We start from the raw sequence: 14107 nt of genomic DNA, 5'->3' as shown, positions 1-14107 counted from the left end.
GACAAAGAAGGCTTTAGGTAGTGATTTCATCATGAAGCCTCTTTCCCCCTCACTTATGGCCAAACAAGACGTGACCTGGGAGACCTGTGAACACTCTGGCCATTTTTAACTCAAGTGCAACTGTACATAGAGGAAAGCATATTTGACAGAAGAGTGGCAGAGGAAGGAGTACTGCCTTCTACTGAGTCAGACCATGGGTCCATCTAGCTCAGTATTGTCTTCACAGACTGGCAGCAGTTCTCCAGCATTACAGGCAGGAGTGTCTTCTAGAGATGCCCAGGTGTGAACCTGGGACCAATTCCACTGAATTACAGCCCCATCTCTAAGGGGAATATCTTACAGAACTGACATCCAAAAGTAAACCAACGCAGGCCCTGCTTAGGAAGGGGGACAAGTCATGCTTGTCCCCCACCACAAGACCAGGAACATAGGAACATAGGAAGATGCCATATACTGAGTCAAACCATTGGTCTATTTAGCTCAGTATTGTCTTCACAGACTGGCAGCGGCTTTTCCAAGGTTGCAGGGAGGAGTCCCGCTAAGCCCTATCTTGGAGAAGCCAAGGAGGGAACTTGGAACCTTCTGCTCTTCCCAGAGCAGCTCCATCCACTGAGGGAAATATCTTACCGTGCTCACACTTCTAGTCTCCCATTCATATGCAACCAGGGTAGACCCTGCTTAGCTAAGGGGACAAGTCATGTTTGCTACCTCAAGACCAAGTGCGCATGTACATTCAGAATGAGTGGGAACTAAAATGAACTAAGCGGACATCCAAAAACTTGTGAGCGCATGCACGTGTGCACGCCTTAGAGGGAACAGTGCGTGATGCTCATCCAAGCCGTACTGAACTTGCCTGCATGAGCTTTTTGATGCAAAGGGAGAAAGTCACCAGGGTGCTTTTCACACAGGGCTTTTAGCTCACATCTCCTCCGGAATGGAGGGTGTGCATTCACATCGGCCAGATTTATCCCGGATTCCCTGCGAGCTATCAGAGAGCAGTTCACACAAAATTTGGGGTTTTCATCACACATAAATCAGATGTAGCCCGATTTATATCCAGGGTAAAAAAAAAAAAAATCTACTTTTTGCATCAGGTTTATTTTGGGGCAACTTTGAACTCACTGTATAGCCTCGCAGTAAACTCAAGATAAAGCCTGCTGTGTGAAAAACGTCCTGGGGAGGCTTGTCATTACATGTGACTAGTTGCCCACAATGACCTAACTCTTTTGGGATATGTGTGTGTGTCTGTCTGTGTGTGTTGTGTCTAGTGTCTACTAACAAATGGCACAACCTCTCCCCACCCTTTGTCCTGACATGTTGTGACCCTTTCACTTTTTATTTTATCTTTATTATTCCTTTTAATCCATTATCCCTTCATTTAAAATCCATTTTTCATTTTGTAAATCACCATGAGACACTAGTATTAGGTGAGAGAGAGAGAGAGAGAGAGAGAGAAAGAAAGAAAGAAAGAAAGAAAGAAAGCTAGCTAGCTTTTTAGCAGCTCTGCTTGCTTAGCAGCTCTGCTTGCAGGCAAGAAAACACCAGCAGGATGTGAAACTGACAAAACATCTTTGAGGCAAAGTCTAGAGATCCCATTTGTCAGGTCTCTAGGCAGTTTCAGCTTCTTCTGATCCCCATCTTAGAAGGCTGAGCACACTCCTCACTCCCTGTGGTGGAGGGCACACACTATCCAGCTTCCTCCCCGAAGGCACCATGGATATGCCCCCCTCCTCACGGCAAGGACTGTGTCTCTTCACAACGCCTACTGTCTCACTGAGCCAGAGTCTCTCTCTCCCACTCTCGCTCACACACACACACACACACACACCTGGAAGGTCTCTGTGACTTGAGACTCTTGTGAAACTCAGGAGTCACTTGGGCGTGCATTGCTTGGTCTTGCAGAATAACAGTGGCTAATATTTATCATTATTTATTTATTTTCATTATTCATATTTTTATACCTCCTGATATGTACATCTCTAGGATCTCTCTGATAGCCTGACTAAGAAAGCATAGGTACACAGGGCCGGTCCCTCCACTAGGCGGACCTAGGCTGCCAGTTCTAGGGCTGACCCCTCAAATGGCTGGGTGGCAGCGGCAGTCTTATGGATTTTAAAAGGCAGAATCTCCTTCCTCACTGCCCCCCTGGCTCAACCCATGCCAGACACCAAGCATGACTTTGGTGCTTCCCCTTCCCCACCACCACCACCACCTTCAGTTATAATTATATTCTGTATGTTATAGAATATAGTTTCAACTGAATCTAGTGCCAAGGCCAAGACTGATACATTCCAAAGAAGTGTGGGCACTTGCGTGGGGGGAGAGGCAACCATTGCTGATGTCCTCGCCCTCTGGAACCACTATGCATCACAAAAAATATGTCCCTGAGAGTTGCAAATTATCAGGGACATGATTGCACAGAGTGCTTCTGCGGGGGGGGGAGAGAAATCTCCCCCTCCACTGCACACGTTCACTTGCACCTGAGAAGTGGGGACACTTCCATTGCAGGTAGGCATTCATGGGCTGCAAGCAGGCAGAGTTACTCAGAATGTTGACCACAGCACTTTGACTCAATCAAAGAGGCTGTTCACATGAGCAGCCCTACCTGGGTAGGGCTGCTCGTGTGAAGTGCCAGGATCGAGGCTGATCCCAGCACTGTCCTGCAAGGTCGTATGGAGATTTTTACCCAACCATTTACCGGGGTAGAAGGGCGCAAGCGCACCCTTTTACCCAGGCACAGGGTCATGTGGATGAGCGCCCAACTCACGGTGGGATCCTTCAGTGCACTGCACTCATGGCATGGTGCATCGTGGGATATCTGGAAGCCCAGACGCATTTCCCCAGTCTCCAGAATGCTGCGTGGCTCATCAGTCAGTCGTGTGGCCACACAAGCTGCACAGCCCAGGACCCTGCTGGATCATCTTGCGGGGAGGCAGGTGCTCTCCTGTCATCTACCCTCCCACTCTCCCCAGCACTCTCAAAGGTCGTGTGAATGACCTCAAAGTCTGACCTTTTGATCTGGAGATGCCAGAAACAGAGCCTGCAACTTTAGCTACATAGGGAGATGCCTTCTGTCGTGCCTTCTATCGAGTCAGACCCTTGGTCCATCTAGCTCAGTACTGCCTACCCAGACTGGCAGCAGCAAGGCTGCAGGCAGGAGTCACTTCTCAGTCCTATCTGGAGGTGCTGCCAGGGAGGGAACTTGGAACCTTCTGCATGCAAGCATGCAGGTGCTGCTCACAGGAACATAGGAAGCTGCCATATACTGAGTCAGATCACTGGTCCATCTAGCTCAGTATTGTCTTCACAGACTGGCAGCGGCTTCTCCAAGGTTGCAGGCAGGAATCTCTCTCAGCCCTATCTTGGAGATGCTGCCAAGGAGGGAACTTGGAACCGAGATGCTCTTCCCAGAGCGGCTCCATCCCCTGAGGGGAATATCTTACAGTGCTCACACTTCTAGTCTCCCATTCATATGCAACCAGGGCAGAGCCTGCTTAGCTAAGGGGACAAGTCATGCTTGCTACCACAAGACCGGCTCTCCTCTCTGGAGAGGAGCGCTCTCTCTCCCCCAGAGCGGCCCATCCCCTAAGGGGAATATCTTGCAGTTCTTACACATTTAGTCTCTCTATATGATGGAAGCTGCCATCTACTGATCCTGGCCATTGTCCCTTCTACATAGCTCAGTGCTGTCTACTCTCTGACTGGTAGCAGCTCTCTAATGTTTCAGGCAGGAATCTTTCCCAACCCTACCTGGAGATGCCACAGACTGAGCCTTAGCATGCAGAGCAGATGCTTTACCTGAGCCTCATCCCGTAAGGTGTAAATGCACATGCTCAGTATCTTGCAAGATTCCAAAGTGATTGGGATTCTCAAGGTTAAACTGAAATAAATCCACCAGGCCTCTCTTTCAACCAAAGCTCCATGACTTTGAAAAGGAATTCAATGTGAAGTACCTGTGACCATTACCAAACAAGTATTCCCCATTCTCTGGCCACGATCCAGGAGGCAAATCATATAATATTAAAGTGCTGGTGTTTCCTTTAGCATAAGGTAGCCTTCACATATTATTAATTACATAGCTCTTGCCAAGCATATAAGAAGCAAATCTTTGTCACAGATGGCCAACTTTAAAAAAAAAGATTTGTTCTTATTTCAGGCTGTTTTAAATGAAATCATTTATTTTCTCCTCTTTTTGTAAGAAAGCCAATTTCTGTTTCTAAGCAGATACTCACCATCTAATATTTACATATTTTTACATTAATTTAATTAACATCACCTGTCACCTTGGGGTACTTTTAGGAGAGAGGCGATCCATAAATATGAAAACTAAAATGACAAAAATATCTTGGAGAGCTGTTTGTTTTTAATCATACACATTTTTTTAATGCTATAAAGATAAGCACCTTTTAAAATACTGGCTGATTTACTATGCAACATCCTACTTGTGTTCTAACGAAACATGTGCACAGTTGCGCCTGAGCACTCTTGAGCAAATGCATGAAATTGCGCAAGTGGAGTTACAGGATGGATGGCAATTAGAAATAATGTCTGTCTATTGCAGAACTATATTTGTACAATTTTTGCATTTGCACAAGAGTGTAGGAGGTGTGGCCTGTGTCATCCCAGGCCATGCAGAGGCCCATTGCACAGGTGTGGCGGCCTCCAAAATGGCCACAGTGCCAGAGGGGGGAAGGTTAGGGTGGCAAGGAGGCCGGTGGGGGAGGGGGAACCCCTGTGGACCACCACTACCACCTACAGGAAGTCCCCCGGAGGGGGTAAGTGATTTTTTTAAAAACCACGAACCCCCAGTGGGGTTCAGTCCAAAGTTGGACCAAACAGGGGGTGGTTCGGTTCGACCCCGAATAGTTGAACTGAACCGGTTCGACATCAAAGACGTTCAACGTCGAACAAAGGGTGTTTCTTTAAAACACAAACAGAACATTGCGCAGTATGTCAACCAATGTTTGGTGTTTTATTTTAGGGTGTGGGGGGGCTTCTTGTTGTTGTCTGTAAACTGCCTTGGGAACATTTGTTTGTTAAAAGGCAGGTTGTAAATACTGGGAAATAATCAGTAATCAAAATCATAAAATGTTTTTCTCCCAGTTGCTGCCTATTTATAAAGAGAGGGTCTCATTCTGTGTTCCAGGAGAACTTGGCAGCATCGTCTCTGAAGTCACAAGCTGGGGAGCACACTCTCAGCAGTTCGCTCTAACAACCTAAGAGCCTGCAGATTGCTTGGCCAATTCAGCAAATGCCACTTTGCCTTTGTCTCTCTTTTCCCGTTTGTCTTTAAAAGGAGCTCTATTAAGGATAAGTGACTTTGTATGGATGAAAAGAAGACCGAGAAAAGAAAATAATACCTAGTAACAAAGCAACCCAGAACGAAAGAGGGAGAAGGAGATGGCCCAACAGACAGCTGGGACGATGCACATCTTATGGGCACCAAGCAGAGGTTGCTTCCAATGGTCAGTCCTCACCATTGGGAGAGATGTTTGCATGCAAGTGGCTCACCAGACAGATAGGGCCATTTTAGCAATGCCACCAAATGTATCAACAAGAAAGCGTTATTGTAAACCACCTAGAGACTTTGGCAGTGGGCAGTATATAAACATAAATAATAAATCAATAAATAGGCTGACATCCAGATCAACTCTGAGCACGTGCAGCTAAAAAGAAGAAAAGAAAAAAGAATCACATGTGCAGCAGTTGCACGGCTGCTTCTGAAGCGTGGGGTGGGATTTTCTCTTCTCTCTCCTTCACCAGAAAGTGCTCTGTGCAACCCCTAAAATATGTCCCTGAGGGTTGCACAGAGTACTTCTGGGGGAAAGGGAGATTGGCAAAAATCCTCCTGCCGCACTGCACTCAAGCACTCACACTTCAGAAGCAGACACAGAACTGTTGCACATGTGCTTTTCTTGGCTGCATGGGGGCAGCATTAATGTGCATGTTGGCCATAGAGTGGTGTAAAGAAAAATAAGTTAGTCCACAGGGCAGCAACCACGATGTCAAACAATTTAAATTTTCCCAGCCCTACCCAGAGATTGAACCTGGAACCTCTGGTATGCAAAACAGGTGCTCCACCATAAAGCAATGGCTCCTCCTCTAAATCTTAGCTGATGTTTAGCTTTGATTTGCTACTAGATCCAAACTAAGAGCATTTGTACACATGTGTTCTTCAAGCATAAGCACGTTGTGTTAATTGCATTAGGACAGGAGCTTGCAATTAGGAATGTGCACGAACTGCGGTTCGAAGTTCAAACTGCGGTTCAAGCACAAATCGAGAGCACAGTTTGGGAGCTTTAAGAAAGAGGAGAGCAGGTCCTTACCTGCTCTCCACCACCCCATGCAGTTTCTTGCTGGGGCAGCATGCATCCCAATAACCCCCACACAGTGCAAGAACGCACATGGCATCCACACATGTGCGGGTGCCATTTGTGTGCTGGCACCGCGCAGGCTTTTGGGGATGTGTGCCAGCCCAGCAGGAAGCTGCATAAGGACCTGCTCTCCTCTTTCTTAAAGCTCCCAAACTGTGCTCAAACCACGGATTGAACCACTGTTCATGCACATCCTTATTTGCAGTTCAGACTAGTGTTGCGCTAGCCCAAACATCTTTGCACTTGTGCAACCAAGTGTGCAACCTGTTGTGCACCTCCTGCTGGGAAACATCTTCCTCTCTCCATTTGCATTACAGGGATCATTTGTGCAAGAAAGCAACTTTGGGATTTTGCTGTGAGATTTTCTTGTGGATGTGCAACTTTGTTTATTGTGCAAGTGTGGAGGTTATATAACCTCCATGCTGGAGGTTATATAGCTCTTCGCTACCAATTAGCCTAGAGGTTATATACCACATTTTTAAACAAAAGCTCACAATGCTGTTTAATAACTGGTATAAATGATTTTAATAACAACAAAGTATCCCTAAATGTTTCTAAAGAGCTGTACTAACACAGTTGAGGAATCAATGTTCTAAAGCAGGTATGCTCAGAATGCGCGCTTACTTGTTGTAGAGAACAATGTCCGGCCTCCAAATGAGCTCTGATGGAATTCGTATCGATGTCACATTTTCATATTCCTCTGGATCCCAACGTAACTTATAGTCATGCCACTCCTGAAAACAAAACAAAAAACAGCACAGCTAATTCATCCCAAATGTGAAGCTGAAACTAAGGGTCGTTCCACACCGCCAAAAAATGGTGTGAGCTTGCCTGCAAGTTGGAAGCAAAAGTTTATTCAAGCTCCACACATTCCTGCAGCCTTGTGTCTCCTTTCCCAGTGCAAGCGCACAGCCTGGTGAGACTGTCTGTGATGACTCCCATGGGGGTCGTGGAGAAGGATTCCTCAGATGAAGACCCAGAGCAGGGGGAGCAGGCTGAAACTCCTGTTGACTCAGCAGAGCCAGAGCTGACAGGCCTGCGGGTCCCTCTACCATCTTCCCCCGCTCCTCCTAATGAAGCCTTCGAGGCCACTGAAGTCAAGGTGCCTGCCCCAGATCCCCGACTGTGGCATTTGGCCAGAGTACAGGCTCAGAGGGATGAAGGTCGGAGAGGCTGGCCAGAAGGAACAGGTGTTCCAGCTTTGATCTGGCTGCATCTCCCTGACAAGGCACAGCTGCAGTATTGGGCAGGGCCCTCAGCATACTGCCTATTTAGAGAAGCCTGAAAGCTAGTTCTGTGCTGGAAACAATGTCCGTGGTGACCAACCCTACCGTGAGCAAGCGTGACCTAGAAATCTGGACCTGTTTGTTGTTGTCTGACCATGAGTCATGTTTACCCGCCCCCTCCAATCCTATGGAATTCCCAGTGCTTGACTTCTGGCAACGTTTTGACTACACTCTGTCTCTGTTCCTGTCTGTCGCCTCTCCCTTCCCCTCTGAAAAGAGTGGTTTTTCCATAGCTGCTGGGCAGTTGGCCAAGGCAGGTCACTACAGAGAAGGCCAGCAAGGAGCCTTGCATGATTGCCACATTGCCACCTGCCAGCCAGCTCTTGCTTCTGTGAATAACCCACTCTTTTTTCATTAGCACTTTTACTAATGAAAAGGGGTGGGTTATGCACAGAAAGCAAGAGCTGGCCAGCAGGTGGAGCTGTAGGAATTGCGCAAGGTTCCTGCTGGCCCTCTGACCAGCCTTTGACCTCACACTGGGAGAGAAGACACAGGCCTGTGAGAGCAGGTATATGCTGAGTAAAGCTTCCCTTCTGACTTGCAGACAAGCTCTTCAGGTTGTGCAGTTTTTTGCAGTCTAGAAGGACCATAGTCTGCACTTTAGAAGCTGCATTAAAATCCAGCAAATGACTGCATGAACTTTACAAGCAAACTAAACATTACACACTAATGCATGTAGCAGTATCCCAACTTCTGATGCTTTAGAACACTTAACTCCTCCCCGCTACATCATTTCCCTCCACTACCTTGTAGGTGTTTCCTGGAGCTGTCTCCTGGGTGATTTGCATACTTCCATATGTGCAGACAACTTCCACATGCAAATTAAATCTTTTTTCACTAAGCTCCAACAGACCAGTAGTCCAGCTCAGTTTAGGGCATCTTTACGGGTTGAAGGCATGCCTCTTTTTCCTTTCCTCTTTTTTTTTTTTTTTTTTTTTTTGTGCTGCTACCCTCCTTCCTCTTTCTTTTTTTATATCTGGGAGACATATCGATGACCACCTGGGGCACATTTTGGGGCACAATCCATGAGGAAATTCTCCCAGCTAAGACACGTTGAAATGACAGCATAACAGCATGGAATTATTTGCACAGGGAAACTTTCACTGGGTCATAGCATCTGCTTTCTAGCTACTAGGCTAGTTAGAGGCTAGTAAAATATAGGAAACATGATAAATACAAGGAAAAGCATCTCAATTGACTCACTTGTTTCACCCACACGTTCGTGGTCATCATTTGGTTCTTTTCATCCTGGAAAAAGCAAAAGGAGGGGGAGTCAAGTCTGAGTTGTAAGAAGAGTGACTCTTGTCCCCAAATGCTCTTGAAGCAGCAGCTTTTGCTGCTGCCGTCCAGTTTTTGCAAATCACCAATAATCGCCGTAATAAATGTATTTAAGTGTCAGCTAAAAAGGCAGATGTTACTGAAGCTTAGTGTAAAAGAGAACACAGCTGCTTCTCACCACTCAGAAACCCAAACATTTTGAATCCATGTGGTGGCTCCTCTGGTTTGTACGACAGAAGCTAAAGGGCTACTCAGTGTTAGCCATTGGGGGGGGGGGTATTGCTAATCTTAGGCCTGCTAAACACATGAGCCCGGCAGCTTGCAGTTTGCCAAAATTATCTTGGGAGCGTATAAGCTCCAGGCTCGAAAAGGAATACCCTCCTACAGTCCCCATTGATCAGGGACAGCTCCTGTTTTCTGCTCCCTGGATCGGTAAACACTGTTGCTAGTTTTGCCTTTCGGAGATTTCTTGCTAAAATGTTTGGCATGGGTTGCTAGAGTTCCCATTCTCCAGGGGTCCGCCAGTTCATAGAATGTTAAAGTTGGAAGACCTGGAAGTCCTCTGATCCAACCCGCTGTTCAATGCAGGAATTCAAGAGTTTCCCTAACAAGCAGCTGTCCGGCCTCTGTTTGAAACTGTCCAGCAGAGGAGAGCTACTGTGTAAAGAGGACTGTTCCACTGTCCAACAGCCCTTACAGTTTGGAAATTCTTCTTCGTGTCTAGCCTAAATCGGTTGCCTTGTCATTTCAGCTCCCTGGTTCTCTAGTCCTGTCGTCAGGAGCAACAGAGAACACGTCTGCTCCTCCTTCTATGTGGCAGCCCTTCAGATATTTGGAGACGACTAACCTCAATCTTCTTTTCTCCATGCTAAACATGCCCAGTCTTGGTGGGGTAGGGGGAGTGTGGTGTAGTAGTTAGAGTATTGTTAGACAAGGGAGACCTGAGTTCAAGTCCCCACTCAGCCAAGAAACTCACTGGCTGACTCTGGGCCAGTCACATATCTCTCAGCCTAACCTACCTCACAGGGTTGATGTGAGGATAATGATAACCATGTGCACCACTATAGGCTCCTCGGAGGAAGAGTGGGATATAAATAGATAGCTGGATAAATAAATGCTGTATAGCAAACGCATAAACAAGGCAAAAACACTAAAGCCTGCTGTTTCATACACACTTGCTTCATAGGTATATTTTTAACTGTCAACTACACATCATAAGAAAAACTAGTGTGTGTTTTTCCTCGTATTGATGCAAACAATTATTGTTCACAGCTGAAGGCTACCACAATTCCCAGACAAAAGGATCAGCACAGCCAACAGTCATGAGGACAAATGCCCATATTCACCTGAATAGAAGACCCCCTTAAAAATACAAGTCAGATAAAAGTTACACCTCTATTTATCCAAAAGGAAGATAACTCTGAATTTAAGATGACCCCCTGATTTCTAGGATGATCATTCTGAATAACCATGTGGAGGTGCAAGTGCCACGTCTTTTGTAGCCAGGGGTGTAGCTATAATTGAGCACATGGGTTCAAAAAGCCCGGGCCCCACAGCTCCTGAGGACCCCCCCAGCTCAACCCCTCTCTATTTTCTTCTTTATCTCCCTCACTCCAAGGGGCTGCCAGGGAGAGGGGCATACATGGGCCCCCTCTCACCTAGCTACATCCCTGTCTGCAGCATTTTGTAATGCAGAGTCACACTGTATGTGTGGGAGATCACGGTTTTCATCTATCTCGCATCCCCACAGAAGCTCTCCCTGCAACCCGGAAGTAGATCCCTCAGAGCCGCACAGCCCTCAGGGACATACTTCTGGGTCACGGGGGGCGGTTCCAGGGGGATCAGTGAAAACTGCTGCCACATACACAGCATGACTCTCCGTTACTAAACACTGCGGAGGCGGTTTCCACTCTGTGGCTCTGCCCCCGTTGGCCAACAGTAACCATCCCAATGCCTGCCCTTCAGATCAGAAAAGAAATTAAATTAAACAGCACCCTCCTGTCTTCACAAGGATTACAACAGAGAAATTAAAAACTCAGGTGTCCCTCTGAAATGTTAATTATCAAGTAAGATAATCAGTCAAACAAGCCGCCCACCTTCCGCATTGCCTTGCTTGCTCATGAAGAACTGTAATACTGGCCAGAATTATATAAAGGGCAATTTAATATCTCATCCAGTACCCAGAATGTTGGGGGCAATATGCTAAATCATTGTAAACCGCTTAGAGAGCTTCCAGCTATAGAGCGGTATATAAATGTAAGTGCTATTGCTATTGCTATCTATAGCAGTAATATAGGCAACCTTGACTCTCCAGCTGTTGTTGAACTACAACTCCCATCATCCCCAGCCACCATAAACTGGTAGCAGCAGCAGTGATTTTATTTATTTATTTATTCATTCGATTTTTATACCGCCCTTCCAAAATGACTCAGGGCAGTTTACAATTGAAACAAAACCATTAAAATCAGTTAACAATTAAAACAAAAATTATAAAACAGTATAAAATAACAATTAACAATTAAAACATCATAAAACAGTAATTAAACAATCAAAATTGTTGTGAACACAATTGCACAACAATTGTTGTGAACACCAGCAGCCATCGACTTGAGTCTGCCGTTTTTTACCCAGAATCCCCTTTGAGCAATGCAATGTCATACTCCTGTCCCTGGAGGGAGAAAAAATGGCAGACACTGGGCAGCAACGACTACAAAAAATTATAATGCTCCAGCACTGTGTACATAGCTGACACCACCCATTTTGTGTCTCCACCCAGAAAAGGAATACTGAAGAACCCTAGAGCGAGGGCCTTTTGGCCCACCCCATTGCTTTCTCTGCGAAACCGATGAAGAGGCGTCTGCTATTTCCCTCCTAAGCCCTAAAATGTAGGGCAAAAGTTTTCACGTGATAACTTTCTGCTCTGCCCTACTAAATATCTAAGGGACCAGCAAGTCTGTGAGTTTACACCCAGACACCGAAGGTCATGAATTTATAATGTTGCTTATTTTCTCCTTTTACTTGGTTTTAATGAATAATCTTTGCTAGAGTCAAAAGAGATTATTACTATGCATGCCCTGCCTTTCAAAATCCATGCCCCTCTGCTTCCAAAGTATGCTTTAACCACAGCATCTCCTTCTGTAGAACACAAAGTCCACCATATATGGCGTTCTCCCCTTCCTCATTATCTGCTCTTTAAAAGTAATTGCTAGAAAAGGCATCCTTTGGGTATTATTTTGCTGTTGCTGGCCCTGGGGACAAGATGCAACTGCAATATCCTAAGCAAAGTATATTTGATTTTTTTCTTGTTGTTTTAACCTTGGCACTGAAATGATGTGAGCTTTATTTTTTGTGTGCGGCAGTCAAATGATCGATTAATTCACTGTAAGATGGTGATAGCCTCTTACATGTATCCTTTACTGCACTTATCTCCTTGACTGCTCTGCTCTCCATTTCCTCATCTTCTTCAGTTTGTTTTAGAGTATTAGGGCTGGACAAAAAGTCAAAAAGTGAAGCTGGGCCCCTGTGACTGCACTTCCCTGACTTCAAGCCTTTGCTTGGCTGGCAGGCCCCCTCTTCTTCTGGGCCCCAGTGGCATGTCCCGCCCCCGCCCCGCGTGGCCTTTTTCAATTGTAGCGATGCTCCTGATAAGGAGGATACTTTGAGAAGGGCTCAAACTGGGGACATGGAACCAGCCAGGATTGGGGGCTGTTTTTTAAAAATATATATCAGCCGAGAAAGCGTGAAAATGACTGGAAAGGGCATGCAAAGTTCTTCACTTGAGTGAAATAAAAGAGCTGAAAGGTGTTTTGTTTTGTTTTGCTTTTCGTTTCAATTGGAAAGGAATTTATTTTTTAAATTGTAAAACTTTGATGATGACAACAACAACAAAACCCTGTCAAGACACTGGAAGGGTGTAGATAGCTGTAGAGAAAGCCCAGAAAGGAAATGATCATCGGGCAAACAAATGTTGGGAACATAGGAAGCTGCCTTATTCTGAGTCATACCAGTGGTCCATCTAGCTCAGTATCAAGGGCATGCACACGAGGAGTCCTACTCCAGGACTGCACAGCCCAACCTGGGAAGGGCTGCTTATGAGGAGCGCCAGAATCAGTCCCCCAAACCCTGCACTGCTATGCTGGGTAGCCCAAGGTTTTTTTACCGGGTTTTTACTGAGGTAGAAAGGCGCAAGTGCATTGTGCAGCTGCTCATTATTAAAGTCTCACTTATTAAAGTCCCCCAAGGGGCTTGCTTAGATTGTAAGCCCCTCGGAGCAACCTCCTAGCTTCTCATGCTCTGCACAGTCCCGTATGTAGCTGGTGTTCTATAGAAGTAAATCTGCCATTTAAAACATTTGCAATGGTAAACTTGGGGAGAGAAAATTCATTTTTGCTGTAGTTAGGACTATGGATTAATGATAGTGTCTGAAGCATGCCCAATGATACCCCAAAGGCAGTACTCACTGGCAAGCACACCATCATCTCTCTGGCCTGGTCCAGAATTAATAAGACAGAAAATTGGACTGACAGGCCCAAGGAAACAAGCCCCAGAAGTCAGAACTTGTACGATTTTACTATACCTGCTGCAAGCAGAAGGAGAATAAATTTAGATATAAGGTGCTGGGAGGTCTCAGATTGGAGACCATAACAGCTTTGCTCTGTGCACAACCTCGGGCTGTTTCCAGAGATGAAGCCATTGATGCTTCAAGCCTGTTATATGTTGGTTCTGGGGCACTGTCACTGCTGCTGCCCAGAAGGAGGTATGGCAGCCTTGTTGCCTGGCCCATCCGGGATTACTCAGCATTCTATCTGGTGTCACAAGGGCTCAATGAGGGATCACCATGCTGCATAGGTCTCCAGAATCTGCTGATGCATTTCAGCCGGAGCAACTGGTCTCCATGGTAAGGACTGCGCTGGTGCCAGACTTAGGAGTTTCCAGATAGCAATAAAGTGTGGGAATTGCAAAGCTTTTGCACAAGCTCCAAGTGCAATCTCACTTGTTGTGCAGATGCTCCTGCAGACTTCCATGCTCCTTCTTGGACTGATTGATTGAGTGCTGTCAAGTCAGTGTCGACTCTTAACGACCACATAGAGTCTCTCCAGGATGATCTGTCTTCAACTTGGCCTTTCAGGTGGTGCATTCATTGCTGTCCTAATCAAATCCATCCACCTT

General features: G+C 46.1%; 1 protein-coding gene across 4 annotated transcripts in view; it reads right to left on the bottom strand.

Annotated features, from left to right (window-relative positions):
• CHRNA4 (cholinergic receptor nicotinic alpha 4 subunit) overlaps nucleotides 1-14107 on the bottom strand; it is a 93969-nt gene that overhangs the window by 52510 nt on the left and 27352 nt on the right. For 3 of the 4 annotated variants that reach the window (XM_053250496.1, XM_053250499.1, XM_053250497.1), the window contains exons 3-4: nucleotides 8864-8908; nucleotides 6999-7108 (exon numbers count right to left, since the gene is read on the bottom strand). In XM_053250496.1, coding sequence (XP_053106471.1) covers nucleotides 6999-7108; nucleotides 8864-8908 — 155 coding nt within the window. Of the gene's footprint in view, nucleotides 1-6998; nucleotides 7109-8863; nucleotides 8909-14107 lie in introns of those variants that run through there. The other variant, XM_053250500.1, reaches the window with a different exon arrangement.

This window comes from Hemicordylus capensis, chromosome 4 (assembly GCF_027244095.1).
Source record: "Hemicordylus capensis ecotype Gifberg chromosome 4, rHemCap1.1.pri, whole genome shotgun sequence".
NCBI lineage: Eukaryota > Metazoa > Chordata > Lepidosauria > Squamata > Cordylidae > Hemicordylus > Hemicordylus capensis.
Note: the sequence above shows the minus strand (reverse complement) of the source record. Positions and strands in the feature narration are given on the sequence as shown.